The sequence below is a fragment of the Chrysemys picta genome, chromosome 3, assembly GCF_011386835.1.
Source record: "Chrysemys picta bellii isolate R12L10 chromosome 3, ASM1138683v2, whole genome shotgun sequence".
Lineage (NCBI taxonomy): Eukaryota > Metazoa > Chordata > Testudines > Emydidae > Chrysemys > Chrysemys picta.
Window position 1 is genome coordinate 70,633,273 of NC_088793.1, and position 22,210 is coordinate 70,655,482.

At 40.4% G+C, this 22,210-nt stretch overlaps 1 protein-coding gene across 2 annotated transcripts in view; it reads right to left on the reverse strand.

The window, feature by feature from the left end:
* Positions 1-1,386: 1,386 nt before the first annotated feature.
* Positions 1,387-22,210, reverse strand: part of UBE2J1 (ubiquitin conjugating enzyme E2 J1) — a 58,507-nt gene continuing 37,683 nt past the window's right edge. For both annotated transcript variants that reach the window (XM_005299714.5, XM_065590182.1), the window contains exons 6-8: positions 21,127-21,256; positions 17,116-17,250; positions 1,387-4,912 (exon numbers count right to left, since the gene is read on the reverse strand). In XM_005299714.5, the coding sequence (XP_005299771.2) occupies positions 4,643-4,912; positions 17,116-17,250; positions 21,127-21,256 (535 nt within the window). In that variant the 3' untranslated portion in view covers positions 1,387-4,642. The remainder of the gene's footprint in view (positions 4,913-17,115; positions 17,251-21,126; positions 21,257-22,210) is intronic.

Genomic DNA, 22,210 nt, shown 5'->3' on the forward strand with positions numbered 1-22,210 from the left:
TTATTGTGGTGTTTGTTGGTGCAGGTTGTGGAGTGTTTTTAAGCTTTGGGCAATTTGATCTTATATGGCATGGGGTCGCAGATTGATGGTTTCCCCTTCAGGTGAGAGGATTTATGTTCCAGGCTCCCATGAGCTGTTCTAATAAAGTTGGGGTTAGATTTACTGGGGTGTACAAGGATTACCTTTCTCCTGGGGTTTACACCCTTCACAAGCTCGGTTTTCTATAAATTCATTAGTGATATCTGCTGCCTGTAAGACTGAGGCTACGTCTACACTACAGACCTTACTGCAGCACAGCTGTACCACTGTAAGGTCTCCGCGTAACAGCAATATGCGGATGGGAGACTCCCAGAGGCATAATTAAACCACACCCCCAATGAGCGGCAGTAGCCATGTTGACAGGAGATGTCGCCCACTGATACAGCGCTGTCCACACTGGCATTTTTTGTCAGTGAGTCTTTATGAATTGGGCAGACTTTATGTCAGTCTCTCTTATTGAGAGAAGATGGAATTTCAGGCTGTGGCTGCTGTTCCTTCTGCCTGTCTAGGACTCAGAGCTGCAGTTCATGAGCATCTCTCTCAGTCTCCAGCTGTTCCATTCACAATTCCGTGAGCTTCCTTTTCAATTTCAGCCTCTGCTCAGTGTCTCTGGGACACTCTCTCATCTGCATCCTCAGCCGCCTTCTTCATTCTAAATTCTGGCATTTCTTCTTCATGCTTTTACTGGTGCCAGCGTTTGCATTCTTTGTTCCTATTCTGAGCAAATTGGTCATCTCCTGATCTGAGATATTCCCTGTAAGGTCCATTTTCTTATCTTCACATCATTTTTTAGTTCTTTTGTGTTCATAAAAAATTATATGAGGATAATGGACCTTACATTGTGTTCATAGCTTCATAGGCTCGTGACTCACTCATGGTCACTAATCTTTAACCCTTAAAACTCTCAATATTAAATTTAAGTCTTACATAGGGTGGGGTTCTGAGCCAAAGCCCAATTGACCTGTGATGATGTGTATCCTGCCCAAGACTTCGCCAAATGTGACTTTGCCTGGTATGGGTCACAGCTGAGAATGCCAAATTCAGGACAGACTGTAAGAAACAGGGCAGAAATACCCCAAAACTGGTGGTTTATTCTATCATAAGATTTCACCAAGCCAGTAACAAAAGTGAACTCTTGTATCACGCACTAGTTCACAGAGAGCCAAACAACAGTCCCCTAGGCACTCCAACCCCCAATCACCAACCAGACAACTGGACTTGGTGATGAAAGGTTCTTAACACCAAAATTCACCACGTTCAGTTCTTCCAATCCCAAAGGATCAGACACTCACCCCCAGGTCAACATGTACTTTCAGGATCTCATCAAATACCACGCTGCAGCCAATCTTTAGTAAACTAATTAAAGATTTATTTTAAAAAAAGAAAAGAAGGGAGTTATTAAATGGTTTAAGGAATCATATACATTACAATTGATTTCCAAGTCTGTAGAGGTCAGGATGATAGTAGTGATGGTAATTCTGCTACCTTGCAATGTGTCTCTCTGGATCACCCAAAAAGATTGGGGGTCATCAGTCCTTTGTTCAAAGCTCCCCTCCTGTTAGAAAAATCACAATCCAGAGAAATGGAGGAGGACTGAAGACAAAGAATGTTGTCACAGTCTGCAATTTACACTCACAGCACATGTGAATGGAAAGTTACTGGCACAAATATGGAGTCCTGGGTCACATGTTCCTTGCTGAGTCATGAGGCATTCATTGCCTACATGTGCCTGAAGAGACCTTGGGAGGGGTCCCTGGAAGAGCTGATTGTCCTTAATGGGCCATCAAGCAGGCTGGCTAGCCTTGGTGTAAGTCTGTCTTGGGGCGTGGAGGGGTTTACTCAGAAACACAACAGGTTTGAGATACAAATACAGAGCAAAACTTCATAACTTTATATACAATGATGGTATATGGCATTTGGCATTTAAACAGGACAATCATACTTAGACTATAACTTTTCCGATGATATGTTACACGACATACTTTGTATAATATTTATCACAATTGTGTAACAGTGGTGATACATCAGTGATGATACATTACCATAAACATGGTCACCTTTCTTTTATACAGTATCACAATGGGCTCTTCAAACTAGCAGAGAAAGGTCTAATGCTAACCAATGTCTGGAAGTTGAAGCTTGAGAAATTCAACTGGAAATAAAACAGTAAGAATAAGTAACTATTGGAACAACTTACCAAGGATCGTGGTGGAATCTCCATCATTGACCATTTTTAAATGAAGCTTGAATGTTTTTTCTAAAAGATATGCTCTAGGAATTATTTTAGGAAGTTCTATGGTCTGTGTTATATAGCAGGTCAGACCAGATGATCTCAATGGTTTCTTCTGGAATTAGAATCTATGAAGAAAAGAGCGCAATCCTGCCCCCATCTTTGGGTACAGAGGGCTTTGTGCAACAGCCTTACTTAGTTTCTGCTGCAAAAGGGCAAGAGCAGAATTTGGTTGATGGATGTATCCCTGAGAATTTGCTAGGTTTGAAGGTGGGCCTCAGGGCCTGTTCTGCAAGGTGACAGCAAATCTCTCAGAGGAACAATCAGGAAGAAACTCTGCAAGGGTATCCTACTGAAGGTTTTTTCTTCAGAGCCCTCTCGTAAGGGAAAGGATAATCTGGGCCCAGGCTTGCAAATGTGAACACGTGCATTCAAACAATGCACCAACTAGGAAAAAAACTTTTTATTTCAGGAATACGGGGTCTATAGATTTTAAATATATTCCAACCAAAACTAATATACTTATTGCAGAAAAATACTTTTACTCATTTCACCACAGGAAACCGGATTGTCCTCCTTCCAGATTTGAAGACAATGCAAGACTTAAATAACTGCTGATCTATCTAGACATGCTATATACTTTTATTGTAAATTTTAATTAAACTAAGATGCTTTGATGTATATACATCCTGTTTGCATGTATAGCAGAGCAGCACTAATTCACAATAACCACTGGGAATCCATTTCTGAATTTTGCAAGTTAGCAAGTGAATAAATTAAACACACACACACCAGGACACTACATAAAAGATGTAATTTATCCATTAATTTTCACTTATTTATAATGCTTCGGAGTACATTAGCATGTAGAATATTTTGTAATGTTAATATGAGAGCTGACTACAGCATTCTTATCTTTGCTAAGAAATAGGGTGGGACAGTCTGGCTTTAGTGAGAACTATCATAGTTGCCACTAGTAAAGTGAAAATTACTGAAGTTCTGTTGGGTCTTAAATGACCAATGGTAGATTGTCTTGATTATCAATACAGTCAGATAATGGGGAAATGATTATCCCATTGAACTTGTTCTTTATGGCTAAATGAATTCAAGATCAGCCCAGAGGGCTCCTATCTAGGGTTGCCAACTGTGGTTGGACGTATTCCTGGAGGCATCATCACATGACATAATCTTTAATTAAAAATTAATCTTTAATTCCTGAAGACTCCAGGACAATCCTGGAGGATTGGCAACCCTACCCCATCTGAAGTGCCAGCACCTACAATGAATAAATGGTGATATACATATGAATGCTGTAATCTTAATATGCTGGAAAGGTATTTATAAACTTTTAAATTTTCTTGAAGTATTGCAATGAGGCGCAAGAAAAAAAATTGTGCAAATGAGTCTTGAATTGAGATAATTCATTAGAGCCAAGGGTTTCATGAAAGCTTCCCTCAAGCTTGCACATGCCTAGCAGTGTTTCAGCATGAAAAGTTTTAGATTTTTTTTTTTTTTTTTTTTTAGGTAATAACAGCACATATGAAACGTTCAATGTAATGCATTATGTATATTTCTGGAATAATTAAAAGACAATAGCTCTGGGTAAATAATTATATTACATATTTATAACTATCGCAATAATAGACATTTTATATAATCTTCAAATTTAAAAAAGCAAGATATACAATTGAGAGTATTAGAAGACGACATTCAAATCTTGCAAAAGATTATCCAATCTAACTTTCAAAAAAATTTAAAAACAAAAAACAAAAATAAAGCAAACTATTTTCTGGCCCCTTTTTTCCCCCCACAGACAGCACAGTCTCAGAACCAACATTTCATGCATTTTTCTAGAATTGTCTTATTGTAAATAAAAGTGGTTACAAAATATTATCCCCCTCTGAATTAAGAGCACACGCAACGCAACGCATAGACACTGCGTTTCATTTTTAAAAGTCCTTCTCCAACATAAATTTTTATACTCACTCAGATATGGGTGACTATCTGCACCCATGTTCCACAGAGAAAAAGTGTTAAACCTCTCTCTTTTTTAATTGCCTCCTTTTATCAATAAATAAGGTAGCCACAAATGATATTTTCTTTCCCCCACCCTTTACATATTATGCTCACATTCAACCAAATTGTTTCTCCAAGTATCTCGTGAGTGTTCATGGATCATTAACAGTTGTTAGTATTCATAGAAATGTCAACATTTGTCATCCTTACAAAGCAATGTACCTAAAGGTATATTAACATTCGTAAGGACTTAAAAGAGTAAATAAAAAAGTAATCTTCTGTAAACAGTTCTCATGTCATACCCAATACAGAATATTTAATGAAGTATTCAAGTCACTGCTTAAGACAGAGACAATCTTATAACTCAAATATATAGTCATTGGCCAGATATACCCGTCGGAATATAAGAGCTGCCAATGCTAAAGTCAGAAGGACAATCAGAACAGTTGATCCAGTGTGGCTTGTGTTGACTCTTGGTTGCTGCACCTGATTAAAGTTAGTTGAAGATGGTACTCTTCTCTGACTCTGCTGCTGGGCACGGCGCTGGCGAGGGCTCATGGAGGTATTATTAGATACAGGCTGAGTATGCTCTTGATTAGGTGGTGTGGAGTTATTCTGAATTTCAGACTAAAAAGAAAAAAGTGAATATTGTTTTTAAACCGAGACAGTCCGTGCATCAGCAGTGTACATACCTCTACATTTAAGAACAAAGCCTACTCTTCCAATATAATGTTATGATCTGAAAGTCAGCTACAGGTGATCGCCTCTTTATGGTATAGTTTCAACCACCTTCTGTTATAGAACACTGTTCCAAACCCTATGGCTCTCTAGTCAAACATTCAAAATAGACATCCTTCTACACACCTCCCAGCCTTGTTCTCCCAACCACTGTCATCCCAACTACATAAGGTACAGACAATCACCACTCCTGCCTATCATATGCTATTGCTCCCACTGTTTGTCTCTGGATATTGTAAAGAGGCATTAATGTAGAAATTATCTGCATTAAACTATGTACATCAACAATTTGCCTGTCAACTTAGGACCTTGCCTCAGGAAGTATGTACCACAGGACCTAACTACATAGTTCAATTCCTTGCTATGTTGCACCATCCACTATTTTTATGCAGTTTCTGGACTTTTGCTCATTCCCTTGCTGCACAGAAGGAGCACAGAGGTATTTGTCATTTAGAGAATTTGATTCCCCATGCGTCTGACGAAGTGGGTATTCACCCACAAAAGCTTATGCTCCAATACATCTGTTAGTCTTTAAGGTGCCACAGGACTCTCTGTTACTTTTTACAGAACCAGACTAACACGGCTACCCCTCTGATACTTGATTCCCCATGAAATTCCAAGCCACTGTGTGTAAGAAGCACTGTTCTACAGGTTTTAAAACTTGTGTCTAAAAAGCTGTCTCTACTCCATGGTTTTGTGTTTTCTTTGTCATAATGGCTACCTCACATTTTGGGTCCCCTTATCTCAACAATGTTTTCAAGTGAAATATTTTAAATGGTTAAATAAAATATTTTATCCTTAAACTAGTCCATAGCATCTAGGTACTTAAGCACAAATGGTTTACACTGCACAAATGGAAAACACTGCAAATTATATTGGAACTGACGTTAAAGGATGAAATTGGCCATAAAGAAAGTTATAAAAATAGTATACAAAGCGGAGCAAAATTAGGAATTTCCATGTCACAGGAAACCCCAAAATTTGCTTTCAGCCCAATTCACAAAAAAAATCTAAATGTTTGATTTTGGTTTACTGAACTAAACCAAAATGCTTTGTTTGACTGAGTTCAAATTTAAAATTTTTATTAAAGTTAATATTTAAAATGAAATATGCACGAGTTAAGAGGCAAGGTACTGCACATCTGGGGTCAGGCTTGGGTTATGGGGGGTTACAGGTATTGTTTGCAAGGATGAGAATATACATACATATCGCATAACCTGCATAGACCCAGATTGGGTTGCAAGGGTTTTTAAAGTGTCAGTGGATAAGAGGCCTCGGATACACCACCCCGAATAAGGAGTCCAAGTCAGTATCGGTGTAGTGGATAAGTACATGGGTGGGGCGCGTCCCTTGGTCCTTCAGGGAAGGAAGTGGGTTAGTTCCCTGGTCGGCAGTCTTGGTTACTCAATGCGGTATTGACAGTGTGTATTACACTGTAATTTTCCCCATAGTGACATGTACATTCTTGAGAGTTGTAATTTGGGAGCCTGATCTCTCCTGGCTGGATGACATCTTCCATAATGCACCCAGTCTTGTGATTCCCATTATGCACCATGCAGCTCGGTCACAGGGAAATCCACACTGCATTATGAGACACATGGTCCTCCAGGTATCCTGGCCAACAGCAGAGAATGGAGATCTGAACTACAACTCCCACAAGGAGACTTCAGTGTGCAATAAAAACTAATGATTGACAAAAGAAACACTGACATGTACTGAAAAGAAATCCTAATGTCCATGAGATATGTTGTACCCTCCTACGTAATAGGACAAAGGACTCCGGAACTCCAGAGATTCACCTTGAAGTTTCCTTTACATGACATTTCCAGCAGGGGTCTAAACAGGTACAGAACTTCAAATCCAAACAGTTCTGGCCAGCTCTCCTACCATCCTCACGTATCCTAGAGTGCCCTCACAGCCATGCCGATCTTTCCCCATTATATGAATATGGCTTCTTCAACAGCAGAGATGATTTCCGCTGCAGCTACACAGCAGTAAGGACCTACTCAGGCATGCACTGAGCCTACAGGAATGTTTCTAAGGAAGACCGAGGACCACTCTTTAAGCAAAAGGCAAATTATGCACATATCCCATTGATTTGTAGGTCTGTCCTGGGTGGCAGGTGGCGCTAGGGCCAAAGAAAATTAGATTTAGAGACTTTTAGATTTTGAAACTTTAGATCCACAGAAACAACTACATCCACCACCACGAGAGAACAGTGAAGCCAGGAAATGCAGGAGTTGGACACTAAGAAGGGAATGGGGTTCATTTTCCCAAAATGAAAAATCATGTTGTTCATCCAATATGTCTACCTACAGACTATTCTATGTTATTTACAATAAGAGGCCTTGTATATATTTATATTATTTGGAAACATTTCTAAATCCTTATTATCAATTATCATAAAGATGGGATCAGAATGATTAGTGTGTGCCATCCTTGGCTATTCAGCAGGGTTTCTTTGTAAAACTGTAAAATCTGTGTTTAAAGGTTCTCAACCTGCGGCCCAATTAGGACACAGCTGCAGCCCAGCTCAGCTGTGTGCTAAAGGCCGCAGGCTCCAGACTGCCCTGCCAGGCAGCGTGCTCCTGGCTACGGGCTCCCAGTTGGGCTGCCCTGCCAAACAGCAGGCTCCATGGTCCAGGCTCCTGCCGGTCCCGCACGGTGGGTCTCAGGGTCCAGGCAGCCAGCCGCTTGCACCTCCGCGGGAGGCTCCAGGTTCAGGGGCCTGGCTGCCCCCCCAGTGGGGCTCCCGGTCTAGGCAGCCAGCTGCCGCCCAATCCCCTGCGGCGAGCTCCAGGTCTGGGCAGCTGGCTGTCCCCTGGCTCCCCGCAGTGCACTCCAGGGTCAAGGTCCTGGCTGCCACCCTAGCAGGGCTCAGCCCACAGCAGGGAGGGAAGGTCGCAGAGCAGCCAAATTGCCCCCCTCTTTTGCCTCGTTTTGGCTGGACCTCGCCAAACCCCAGTTTGGCTCCAGTTTGCTATCAAGCATCTCCCTGGCTGAGACCTAGGATGGGAGACAGTCATTGTCTTTTAATCTGGAAACGATGACAGCAGAGAGTTGTTGATGTAACAAGGAACCAAGAAGGAATGCTGATAATTTCATGGCTCACAACCATTGGTTCCACTCAGGGGGCTCATAGAGCACTTAGTTTCAACTCAGTTTTGTATCTTTAATAAACGGATCCCGTTATCAGAATGCCAGCTGTACTGACAAAATTTCATTGTTGGCAATGAGGTGTTCAGTGATGGCTAATACCAAGGCCGAAAGATAACCATGTAAAAATGTGATGGGAGTGCCTGTAAGTGGGATGATCCCTACCCCATCCTTCCAAGAGCATACAGACTCTGAAATAGTGTCCAAAGTCATTCCTTTCCTAGGATGTGCCTGTATTGGTAACTTAAAACCAGTAACATAACATTAACCTCAACCTAAGCTTACTCTGAGTGTGGCTGTTTCTAGGGTCCCTCTAGGACCTCTTCTAGCTCAAAAAAGCCAGATTTCCATTTTTAACCTGTCCTATACTGGGGGACTGAGCAGCCCACGTGGCGAATATGAGCTAAACCTTTTCTGCCTGTAGTGTTCAGATGACATAAAAACAAGGTGGATGTCTGGATTTTCAGGCATTTGATAGTGCACTGAACCCTCAAGAAGGTAGGAGAGCAGCAGGCAGGTTGCAGCTGGGCTTAAAGGCTGAAGCTGTGCATCTTTGATGGTTTGGTATGAAGGACGTATTGTGGGATTGGTTCACACCTCTTGCATACCTCTGATGGGTGAATCACATTTATTTATATTCTTCATTGAAGGGAGAATGATCATGGGATTCATACCGGTGTGAATCTGAGTCTGGATTTAGTGGGGGGAGGAGGGCAGGCACAGAAGATGCTTTTGTCGGAAATGTGTGCAAATCAGCTATTACAAGGAGCTATCAACTCTGCTTGTTTAAACTGGATCTGGAGGAGCGTGTAGCAAAAAGGTCATCAGGGTCTTTTGGGATACTGGTGACACAGTGATTATATACAGGAAAATCAGGTATAATGTTGCTCAACTTTACAGGGAAGATAGGCACATTTAACCAGGCACAGAAATGTCATTGGGAGAAGTTAGGATATGTCGACGCTGCATTTGAGAGTGAATCTCCCAGCCTGGTCAACAGACTCACACTAGCATGCTAAACATAGCTGTAGAGATGTTGTGACTCATGCTGGAGCTCGGGCTCTCAAGCCTAGGCAGGGGAAGGATAGGCTTGAGCGCCTGAGCTCCAACCCAAGTCACAACATCTAAGTATCAATTTATTTTTCACATACTAGCGCAAGCCTTGCTACCACAAGTTTGTATACCTGGCTTGGGAGGCTCACTCCCAGATGCAGGGTAGACATCCCTCAGGGATCAGACTGAGGGGAGACAGAAACCCAACAGCAGGGTGCAAGTTGTGGCATAGCTATTTGCAGGTGCCCCTTGGGCAAATACCAGTGACAGGCTCAAAGGGGCTGGCTCCCAAAGGTAAACATAAGACTTGGGAGATACTGGTGGATCTTCCTATCCTGGAGGAAGGAGGGGAAACCTTGAGTCTTCTCGGACTGAGATACTGATGAGAGGATTCAGAGGTGATCTGAAACCTAGGTGTTAGTTAATCTGAAGAGGCCCAATAATTTGACATAGAGGCTATTTTTTAACAGTGCACAGCACCCAAATAAAAGTGTTTTAACACCGACCTCCCCCCAGTTAAAGTTAATAACATCACAGCCTTCCACTTCAAATTCCATCCCTGCAGCTATGCTTCATTCTCTTGCAAATCTTGATCAACAGACATACCATGTGTGACGTTATTGACATGAACTGTGACCATATAGATCACTGTGATAACCAAGGTCCTATCGTTGCACCAAATCTTGTACAAAGGAGGTCAAGTAAGATGTCTATGGAAAGGTTGTAATTTGGTTATGATTATGCAGTCTATATGTGTTTATTGGCTATGTACTTGTATCTCAATGTATTTGATTTTAAGTAGCATCAGAGAAGCATTTGGTAAGCTTCTTGAGACTGGGCACTTATTCAGAATAGTCCTATCAAGAAACACTTAACTGACAATGGACTTTGGGAGACGCCAATCCACATCTGAGCCTTCCTGGGAACGTTCAAACTAATGTAAACAATTGCGTCGGCCTGCAAAAAGCTGAATCATTCATGGACATGTGACTTGCCCAGGTGGCTACAAACTCCATCTTGTTGCTGTGATTTTGCACAGAAGAACAAAGGGGTTTCCATCCACAAGAGAGAATATACAAGGCCCTGAAGCCTCTCCATTTTGTCTTCAGCTGGCTCAAAAGATGGCCTCTCCACCCCAAAGAGATGCCAGAAAGAAACTGGGACAAAGGACTGCAACTATGGGGGTGAGAGTGATTGCTGGACCCAGGCCATAAACCACAACATTGGTCTGAAAAGGACTGGGTCCAGACTAGGAAGGAGTATAATCTGTGAAAGCAGCTTATTGGAACGTCTCTGAGGGTGATTTACACCTGTATTCAGTTTCCTACTGTATTAGGCTTAGACTGGAGTGTTTTATTTTGCTTGGTAACTTACTTTGCTCTGTTATTTCTTGGGACCACTTAAATCCTACTTTTTATACTTAATAAAATCACTTTTGCTTATTAATTAACCCAAAGTAAGTAATTAATACCTAGGGGAGCAAACAGCTGTGCATCTCTCTCTATCGGTGTTATAGAGAGCAGACAATTTATGAGTTTACCCTGTATAAGCTTTATACAGAGTCAAACGGATTTATTTGGGGTTTGTATCCCATTGGGAGCTAGGTGACTGGGTGCTAGAAACAGGAGCACTTTCTAAGCCGTTTTCAGTTATGTCTGCAGCTTTGGGGGTGTGGGTCAGAACCTGGATCTGTGTTGCAGCAGATTAGTATATCTGGCTCAAAAAAGGCAGGGTTCCTGATGTCAGATTTGTGTCCATTAATTCTTTTGCGTAGAGACTGTCCTGTTTGGCCAAATCTTGGGAGATCTGTCTCCAGATCCTGGGAGACAGACCTGTTCTCGCTTACAGACAACCCCCCAACCTAAAGCAAATACTCACCAGCAACCACACATCACTGAACAAAAACACTGACCCAGGAACCTATCCTTGTAACAAAGCCCGATGCCAACTCTGTCCACATATCTATTCAAGTGACATCATCATAGGACCTAATCACATCAGCCATACCATCAGGGGCTCTTTCACCTGCACATCTACCAATGTGATATATGCCATCATGTGCCAGCAATGCCCCACTGCCATGTACATTGGCCAAACTGGACAGTCTCTCCGCAAAAGAACTAATGGACACAAATCTGACATCAGGAATCATAATATTCAAAAACCAGTGGGAGAACACTTTAACCTGTCTGGCCATTCAATGACAGACCTGCGGGTGGCTATCTTACAACAGAAAAACTTCAAAAACAGACTCCAACGAGAGACTGCAGAGCTGGAATTAATATGCAAACTAGATACAATCAACTCAGGATTGAATAAGGACTGGGAATGGCTGAGCCATTACAAACATTGAATCTATCTCCCCTTGTAAGTATTCTCACACTTTTTATCAAACTGTCTGTACTGGGCTATCTTGATTATCACTTCAAAAGTTTTTTTTCCTCTTACTTAAATGGCCTCTCAAAGTTGGTAAGACAACTCCCACCTGTTCATGCTCTCTGTATGTGTGTATATATATATCTCCTCAATATATGTTCCACTCTATATGCATCCGAAGAAGTGGGCTGTAGTCCACGAAAGCTTATGCTCTAATAAATGTTAGTCTCTAAGGTGCCACAAGTACTCCTGTTCTTTTAGCTGAAAGCAAGCTCCTGAACAGATGTCAGGGCCCATATGAAGTAAAAGAAGCCGTCAGGGATATTGACTATAAGATTTAACAGATTCTACCATGTCAAGCTATTGAAGCCCCGGCAAGACAGAAGCTTATGTGGTCGCCCTAGAGACGCCACCAGAATATCCCCATAATTGACCCCTGAACAAGGGGCAGAAGTTATCAAAATGACTGAATGAAACCACAGTGTGTTCTCTGAGAAGCCAGGCAAAACCACAGACGTTCATCATCACGGATCCCGGAGTAAAGGTGAAGGTTAAACCATATCGGATCCCAGAGGCAAAAAAGAGAAGAGATCAGTACTGAAATTAAGAGGATGTTAGATCTAGGAGTACCATAGTCAGTGGTGCATTACAATCATTCTGGTACTTAAGCCAGATGGCACTACGAAATTCTGGAATGACTTCGGAAAATTAAACGAGGTGTCCCAGTTTGATGCTGACGCCATACATCAAATAGGTGAGCTAACTGACCAAGTGGGGAAAGCACAATTCTTGTCCACCCTTCAACCTGACCAAAGGATATTCGTAAATTCCTCTGGCAAGGGAAGCCAAAAAGACTGCTTTTTCGACACCAAAAGGATTGTACCAGTACACCGTCCTCCCTTTTGGATTGCACAGGGCTCCTGCAACCTTACAGTGGCTCATGGATCAGCTGTTACATCCACATGCCAAGTAAGCCGCCACTTACTTGGATGATGTGGTCATATATAACCCAGACTAGGGGATGCACCTAGAAAAGGTGGAAGCAGTACTAGATACCTTGAGGCAAGTGGGTCTCACTGCGAATGCCTCCAAGTGTGCAATAGGTCTAGTGGAAGCCAAATACCTTGGGTATATTGTGGGAAGAGGCAAAGTGAAACCCCAGCTAAACAAGCTAGAAGCGATACAAAGTTGGCCTCGACTGATCCGGAAGAAACAGGTCAGAGCATTTCTAGGGATTGTTGGGTACTACAGGCAATTCATTTCCCACTTTGCTACCAGAGCATACCCACTGATGGACCTCATAAAAGCCTGTGGCCCAGACATAGTGAAATGGGCCTGCACGGCTGAAGAAGCTTTTGCAGATCTGAGGACAGCCCTCTGCAGTAATCCGGCGCTAGTAGCCTCAGACTTTGAGAACAAGTTTACTAGAAATGGATGCCTCTGAGGTAAGGCTGGGAGCCGTACTTTCTCAAATGGTAGGGAAGGAAGAACACCCAGTCCTATTCCTCAGCAAGAAACTCCTTCCCAGAGAACAAAAATATGCTGTAGTAGAGAAAGAATGCCTGGCAGTAAAATGGAACTGAATTTCATTGGGTTACCTCACCTTCCTAGTAGCAGAACAGGGCCCATTTTTACTATCTTTGCTCAGGGTAGGCTTTTATTAGCTTCAGCATGAGTTTACCCTAAGAAAGAATAAGAGCAGGTCCTGTAATACAACCCTTCACATTTCACATCTCATTTTCCCTCTGTTCAGCTTTGATGACTCCTCACTCCCCAATGACTGAAATGGACAGTTTATTAAACTGGTTCCTACTCCCAAATGGTGGTGGCTCAGAAACATGGGCAGCTTTTGAAACATATGCTTAGTGAAGCAATACGAGCAGAGAGATGGACAATCTGATCCCTTAAAATATTAATCTACTTTTGACAGCAGTCCATCACATGCAATAAATAAATGTTTATGTAAGTTTAAAGCTTTAATCATTTCATATCTGTCAACTGCTCTGAAAAAAGCTATGCATGCAGAAGAACTGATAATCTACTGAAGAAAACAGTATTATTAGAAATGGGAATAATTAAATTCTTATTATTTAAAAAGACTTCCTTTACAATTGAAACAAACACTAAGATGCCTGTGATTATTTCTGTTGACTCCAGTGAATTAGTTTTAATTAACTCAATACTCTTAAGAGCCAGGATTTGTGGTAAAAAGAATATAATCAAATGGCTTATTCTGAAACTGAAAAATCTGGAAGAAATCCTTATTGTGGAAAACTACATGCTATTAGCATGCTTGTATTTCCACGTAGCTGGAAAGTGCACTGCAAGATGCAACAGATGGTCTGACGTGATTTGACGTGTTTTTTGTTTTTTTTTTAACCAATTTGCAGCCCATCATTGCTAAAAAAACCACCACAGCTTATCTGAGATTTGTCTACAATTTATCAGTGAATTTAGATTGCATTTGAAGCAGTCACAACAGCAGCTGCCCTGGCCCAATACCAGGCCTTAGGCACTTCCAGAATGGCTGGGTTATATAAACACTATCCCTGGCAGTATTAACATGCAAATGTCATAATAAATTGCACAATTTATTTAAAATGGTAAGAATTAATATTTTCATTTACTTAGCCACATGTATTGCAGAGATTCTAAAAACAGGAACATAATCTTATTTAATTAAAAGAAAATCTGCAAATCACAGCAAACGTATTATGTACAAGAGGCAAAAAAGTATCACACTCTGGTGTAAGAGACTGGGACAGTATGTAGAAGGATAAAGTTCTTGAAACCTTCTTAATAAACTACAGTAGTATTCAGATACCATAAACATTTGTGTATCTTTAACCAACACATGATACAAGTTACTGAATGCTGCAACACTAGAAGAAAATAATCAATTTATTTATAACATACAATTAATGGAAGAAATGGAAAAAGAAAAAGGCTACTCTTGTGGTTAAGGCACAGAACTGGGAGTCAGGACATCTGGGGTTTTAATCCCAGTTCTGCCACAGACTCCTGGGCAAATCTAGGCAGGTCACTTAGGTCTAATTTTCAGAAATGGCCTCTACAGACTCCCTCACTTCGTGGTATCTACTTCAAGTATTAACCCTCTCATGGTCCTCTTCACTCTTAAAGCTCTATAGTTGGGAAGTACTGTTTCACTTGTGTTGCCCTATGTGAAGTTATCACAAGGAGCATCCTTTGGCATTTTTAAATTAAATGCACAAGTAACTAAGGGCTAAATTCTCTTCAATATCCAGCCTGAGTAAACATTGTGTGGGTTGGGAAGCAGAATCTCTCTTAATAGATTGTGCTCCGCAATTCCTACTGCAGCCCAAAGAATGCCATAACCTCTCTAGCAGCTGCATACATATCCCAGTGTATGGTGGATCTGTACAGTTCTGGATTCATCAGACCAGCATTCAGCAGTGCAAAATCAACTATATGATGGGAGTCCCCACAAAAAGTATGGTGATGCCCAGGGGGTTCCATTGCATTCAGGGCCTTCCAGGTAGTGACTGAAATGACAGGTAAATTCTAGACTAGACACTAGCAGCAACATTTTGGATGGGCTGGCGGTATGTGTGCATGCACACAAGAGCAAGCGTGCTTAATATCTTAAAAGATATAGGAAGAGATTGTAGTATTTGAGGTTTGTTTATTATTAGGATGCAGTTGAGGAATTTGGCTATTGGGATCGTCAATAAAGGGTGGGTTTCTGGTAAATGTTATGGAAGTGAAATTATTTTATTATGGCCTGGAGGAGGAAAGCAAAGGAAAGGGCAAAGTCAAAGATGATCTCCAAGCTATGGGCTTCAGGTACAGGGAGGGTGGTGCTGTTATCAACCAATACAGAGAATGGAATTAGTGGAGGTACTTGGGGAGAAAAGGTTAAGAGCTCTGTTTTGGCTATGTTGATTTTGAGATTATGTCAAGCCATCTAGATGAGTGACGCCCCAATCAGGGCTTCTCTATATACAAGAAAGAAGACACAATCCCTGCCTCAAAAATCTTATAATCTAAGAGACATCACTGAGACAAAAAGACGTGCAAGATTGAAGTGCAGAACAAAGATCTAAACTAAAGAGGTCTACTCAACAGTCAGAATTAATAATTAAACCCATGTAACTGGATGAAGTTGCCCAAGGATGGGGTGCACAGAGAAAAGAGGAGGGAGCCTAAGAACAGAGCCCAAAGGAATCCAGCAGAGAGGGAATGAAGGGGAAACTGTCAGTCATAGAATCATAGAATATCAGGGTTGGAAGGGACCTCAGGAGGTCATCTAGTCCAACCCCCTGCTCAAAGCAGGACCAATCCCCAGACAGATTTTTGCCCCAGATCCCTAAATGGCCCCCTCAAGGCGGAGTGAGGGACCATCCGCCGAATTGCCGCCGAATACCTAAACATGTCGCCCCTCTCCGGAGCCGCTGCCCCAAGCACCTGTTTGAGAAGCTGGTGCCTGGAGTCGGCCCTGGAAAGGACAGTGCCACAGAAGCTCAGAAAAGACAGGATATCAAGAAGGAGGAAATGACCAGCCATACCAAGGGAAGCAGAAAAGACAAGGTTGAAGTATCCATCTTGAGACTTAGCTTAGGGATGACTTAGATGCATAGGATAACAGTCAGTTTAGAGTAGATAGACTCGGCATTCAGTATAAGGTCAGTAAATTATTTCAGCTCTTACAGACAGCCCACTCCATGGCCTTGTCTAGACTTGAATTTAAGATTACATAACACATGCTAACTAACACCTTTTAAGAGTCTTCTATCAATAAGACACAGTTGTCTTTCATGTGCTAAAAGAATCAAACTAAAGGCTAGGTTATCCTGATAAGTGCCAACATTATATTTTAAAGCCTAGTCCAGATAAAGCCAGTGAGTTTAGAAATAAAGCAAAAGAAGGGAAAGACTAGTGGCTGGAAAGATAATAAAGCCACCCCATGGTCCTACCTAAGGACTGGGGAGATGAGATCTTGTTTATACACAGAAGGAGGGAAAGAGATGTACTGTGACCAAGGGAAGGTAATAGTTGGAAGTGGATGAGCTCACAAGGTGGACAGATGGAGAGGCTGGAGGAAGATGGTAAGTGAGATTTCAACATCAGTGATAATTTTACTGATGTTAGTATAATTAGTAATTGGTGACTCAGGGCCAAATTTTGTTTTTAGTTTATTTTATTAAAGCAATGGCATGTGCCCTCTCCACATAATTTCTACTCTGGTATACATAGTCTATTTTGTTAACTGCTCTTCGGTCAAAGTATTGATTTCAAGAGTTTACTAAATGTGTAAAAAGTTTTTTTCCTGATCATCATATAAATATAAGGAAATTCACCTATCTTATTATATATTCTTACACAACTAAGTATTCCACAATCTTAAAAAAAGTCTCAGATCAGCTAAATAATTCTCTAGACATGTCTACACATTGCTTGGTTTTCAGATCCTGGCTTCCATTTGCGAATCCACTCACATCTAATAAGATTTATTAAACACATCATACCATTGTACTGGTGGTTGGGTTCTGGAATGCTCTACTTATACCATCCTGTCGTGGCTCAGGTAAGGTGGCAGAGTGGTTCAATTCCGATGTGTTTGGGGATTCAGTGATAGACTTTCTGGATGAATTGATTTCAGCCTAAAGGGAATACATTTGTACATTTCAGATGAGAGATCAAATTAGTTATAATATACTATAATGTGGTTTATTTGATCTATTATGGAGCATCTGTTTCAACATTTACATATGAGATTTACTGAATCCTTATCAATAGACATGCAAATTATGTTTAAGCTATATACAATGTTTCTGGAATTTCTGGAGGTGTTGCAATTCTAAATAATTTTCACAAGCAGTAAGTCTACTAATGCACAAAAACAAATAAAAAACCTGCAGACACATTTCTGATTTTTAGTTTCACTTGCTTGTATACAATGGTGGACGTTAACATCCAAAAGGGGTATAAGATAAGGAACAAAATTGGAAGCATCCTTCAGAGGAGAAAAAAAGCTACCTCAAATAAATGCCAAACATTTTGTAAAAGTTATATTTCTTACATGGTCTCACTAACTTTGACAGCACTTTGGGGAATCCTTATGAAAGCACTGATTGTTTGAGAGTATTTTTTCTAATGTATTACATATATAAAGGCTTTCCTTTAACATTAGGCCTTCAAGCTTTCTACTGCCACATCTTTTTCTTGAAAAAGCTGAACTGGACCAAAGCAGAAGTCAACACTCTATGTCTTGTTTCTCTACCACAACCAACCATGATGGGACCAAGAGCAAACAGCTGGCTATTCAAACTATAAAAGCACAACCAATGTCTTTAGGGAGCTCATATCTGGAATGGAAATTCTTCAGGGATGTTATCCTAGCTTAGAGGAACCCCAAACAATACCTCATTTCATAAAGATGTAAGAAATATTACATCTCAAGAATATTAAACTGTTTATTTTCTACACTATTAGAATCCAATATCTTGTGAGGTGTTGAATGCTTTACAACCTAATTGACGATAATGGGAACGAGAGGCATTCAGCACATTACAGGCTTAGGCCCTTAATTTTCAGTGCAAAAGGGATAAGAGAACATCAAAACATTAACTGTATCTTAGCATCTATAAAATGTCTAACATTGAGAAGTGCTACATGTTTAACAGTGTTCTCACTTTGAAGATTCAAGAGAAAGTGGCATCTCAATGGTGACTGGTAATGGGGTCATAGCAGAGGGGGAAAAGTAGCATTGTTCTCCTGAGCTGAACACTTTACCAATGGAACATAACTAGGAGTAAAAACAGCTGGTCTGAATCAATTTAACTCGCAGCATGCAGTGTAGATAAAGTACTTTGGTAGAGGAGTGCAATGCTACACTTCCCATGCCCTGTGTCTGAATCTCAAGCTACTGAATTTGCTTTCTCCAATCTTATTAAATACATATGTTTTAATGTAAATATAAGTAGTAATATTAAAAAGTGCAAGCAAGGGATTAGGAACCAATAAGTTGTGTAAATAACAAGAGCTTATCTCCTGACATTTTAATGCAACCCTTTTCTCTTCTATGCTCTTGTTCCCTTGTGTTGATCATGCCTTGCTGTTCTGTCTGATACCATAAGATCCTGAACACCTAACATTTCAGTTGGTCTAGAAATTGTTCCTATTATTTTTAAAATTGAAATGAATCTTTAGATCAATTCCACTGAATTGATCAATAGGGTAGAGAAGGGAATTGAATATATTGATTGTCTGATCAATATATTCTATTCCCTTCACATTTAGATAGGCTGGCTTTTTGTAACTCAGTTATATCAAATATACTACTTGTTCAAATGTTAGTCAAACACAACAATAGCACGTTATACGGTGCACTACATAGGAACATAGCTTGGACAAAGGACTTTTCAGAAGACTGAGGCTTTTCCTGAGGAGCGTATAGCAACAGTTCTTTCTTATTCAAAATGCTAACATGGAATACATCCATTATTAGAAATCCCAATGGTTCTTACACCCCTCAATGGTAATTCCCACAATTATTGTGGGTGTACCAAAAGAGTAGTCTGTATTAGACAAATGTTAATAAGAAAATCTGACCTGGTGCTGTGAGCCAATCAAGTCAGAAAACTGGAAGTGAGAAGATATGCCTGGCTTTGCCAGTCTTGTTCCATGGCTTTGGGCAAATCACTTAAAGGCAATAGGCGTAGAAGGAAAAAACTCGGATTGTGCCCTTTTTTGCTTCTGATGTGTGAATGCAATTTGAAAGGGTTTCGGGAGGCTTGTGCTATATATTAGAAATTCAGGTGTTGCTAACCCATTTTTTTTCTAGAAGTGTATAGACCCCTAGTTCTGTAGTAGGTTTAGAGAGGAAGGATAGTCCAGTGGCTTGGCTGCTACCCTGGAACTCAGGAAACCTTGGTTCAATTCCCTTCTCTACCCTATATGACTTTGAGCAAGTCACTTAGTATCTCTGCGCATCAGTTCACAATCTGTAAAATGAGGATAATAGTAATTCCCTGTGGTGTGTGGATAAATAAGTACATAAAGAGTGTGAGACACAAATACCCTGATGACAGGTGCCATGTAAGTCTGATAGGTAGATAGAAGTCATCTTTAAAAATGTGAAACTTAACTGAGTGGGGAAGAGATTTTATTTAGGCTATGAGGTGGATTTGTTTGCTTGTTAGATTCCTGGTCAACTCAACTCCCTGAGAAAAACCACTTTTAAAATAGTTTTGTTAAAAGATTGTACTCCCATAACTTTTCAATTCAGAGCTCTGAAAAATATGGATTGTGAGCCAAGATCACCAGGGAATCTGTTAAATCAAAAAAGAGTAGACTTGACATTTCTAATATTTCTATTGTTAAAAACTAGTATTTAAAAACAAGAACAAAACAAAAATCCCACACACTTTTCAGGATTTATACATCAGAAAGAACCAAAAAGGGCACAGTCCAATTTTTTGCCTTTTGCAAGTCACTTTTAACTCCCTGTGCCTGTATTTCTCCTCCCTATCCCACCTTTGTAAAGTGTTTTGAGATCGCCATATGAAAAATATGATTATGAACAGAATCAGGCCTGGTCCATATTTGGAAGGGAGACTACTAAAAAACACAGAAGTGCTGCAAAAATTGGTATTGGTTGTTCAGCAGGTGGCAATATTCACTTTGATTCTAGACCAAACCAATATCGTAGCACAGTGCTAGGAGGAACTGTTCTACTGGAGATACAGGTGAAATTCTGATCACGCTGAAGTCAATGGGTAGTCTTTTGTATAAGATGCAACACTGAGGTACATGTTTCACTACAGTTAAGAAAGCCCTGCCTCCAGGTACAGCAGAGTCTTGCTCAGTGGTTCACTTTCTTGTTTAGTGAAAAGCATATTTTGCATGCTACTTTCTAAGGATCATACTTGGCTAAACAAAAACCCGATTTCACTGGACCACTGAAAAGGCACTTCCTGCTAAGAGCCCTATCCATACCAGACTCCAATTTTCTACATTCGGTCTCTTCAGCTGTGCAGCTTGTGGGGAAAAAAAGTTCGCAATTTTTTTTGTACATAATGAAAAAAGGATATGTTTGACTCTCTTCATATACAAAAAAAAAATCATCAGAACTGTGTTTGTCTAAACTTCTCAAAGTATTTATTTTTGAGCAAACACTAAACTAAGCTTGGAAAATTTCATCAAGCTATTAGTAACTGAAAACAGGGAGTTAGAATCAACATGGTTAGGCAACCTTTATCATCACCTTTGTTACCACTGTCACTGAACCACAGTCGGTGCTTGTGTTGGACAACACATCAGTTTGCATCTTCCCAGAAACCAACTGTACCATCTGTGGGAAGTGTGTTTTCCCACAGCCTACCCTGAAATCAAGTCTCCTGCACAGCAGTACAATGCAGTGCTGCTGTGTTACAATGTAAGCATTTTCTCAGTGTTTTTGTTTCCTCATAGCAATACTACACTTGCAGTTTCCTCAAATTAAGTGATCAAACAAAGAAAAATTACAAATAGTCTACCTTGAAGCTAATTTGTCTGGCAAGTTCCTTGGCTTCTTCGTCAGCCTGGCTTGAAGCACTTCCTGATGTTAATGGTAACAGGCTTATCTTCATTGCTGAGCCACATATCTCACAGCAGAAATCCTGTGACCTGATAAATAAAATTGTTTAAAACAAGAAAATGTCCATTTAAAACTATGTTTTTCTTGAAAAATAAGAAACACTAACAAGACAACCTACCAAAGCACTTGGGGTACCAGAATTAGCATAACAGTTAAAAATAAAGTATGCTATAAATCTGTAGCAACCATCATTGGCTGCAGTGTTGAAAAATCTGGGCTTAGAATTCTATATACTCTTTCCTAGAGTTAATTTCTGGAAAATATTTATTCTCAGTTTTCATAATATTTCTGTGGCCTCTTATTATATTAAAGATATTACCAACATTATTAATGTCTGTTTAAATTAATTATCAGAACCAGCAAAATATATGATGCAAAAAGCCATGGTATTGCAACAACATAGAAACTTTATACCCACTAAATCCAGACTTAAGGTTCCTATCACAGCGTTGACTCTATTACATTACACGTGTGTATTATGATGGGGTCTTTCATTATGTGATGCTAATAGTAGACTTTCAATGACAGGCCTCTGCACGCACACAAATCCCCAAAGTAGCAAATAGCCCTCATTTAGGTATAGCCAAGATTTTGGTTTTTAAATTAACCCTTTCAAAAATTATTTAGAAGTAGTTTCAGAGTGTTTTTTATTTCTCCACAAAACTTAAAAAAAAAACAACAACAAGGAAGCTAATGAGTTATGAAGCTTTGTGGGGCAGAAAGAGTCCCCAAGCTAGCCCGGCAGAAGAGTCTGTCCTAAGTGTGTGGTTGGATAGATTAACAATATTGTTGGGTGAGTTAAGGGTACCACTGTTGTAGCTCCCTGTGGCATATAGGAGTTTAGTTCGTTTACTTTCCTTTTTCCTCTGTAGAGAAGTGCAGTGTGCGTTGTAAATGGCTTGTCTAGTTTTTGTAAAGTCCAGCCATGTGGAAGTTTGTTTGGAAGGTTGGTTTTGTATGAGAGTCTCCAGGTTTGAGAGCTC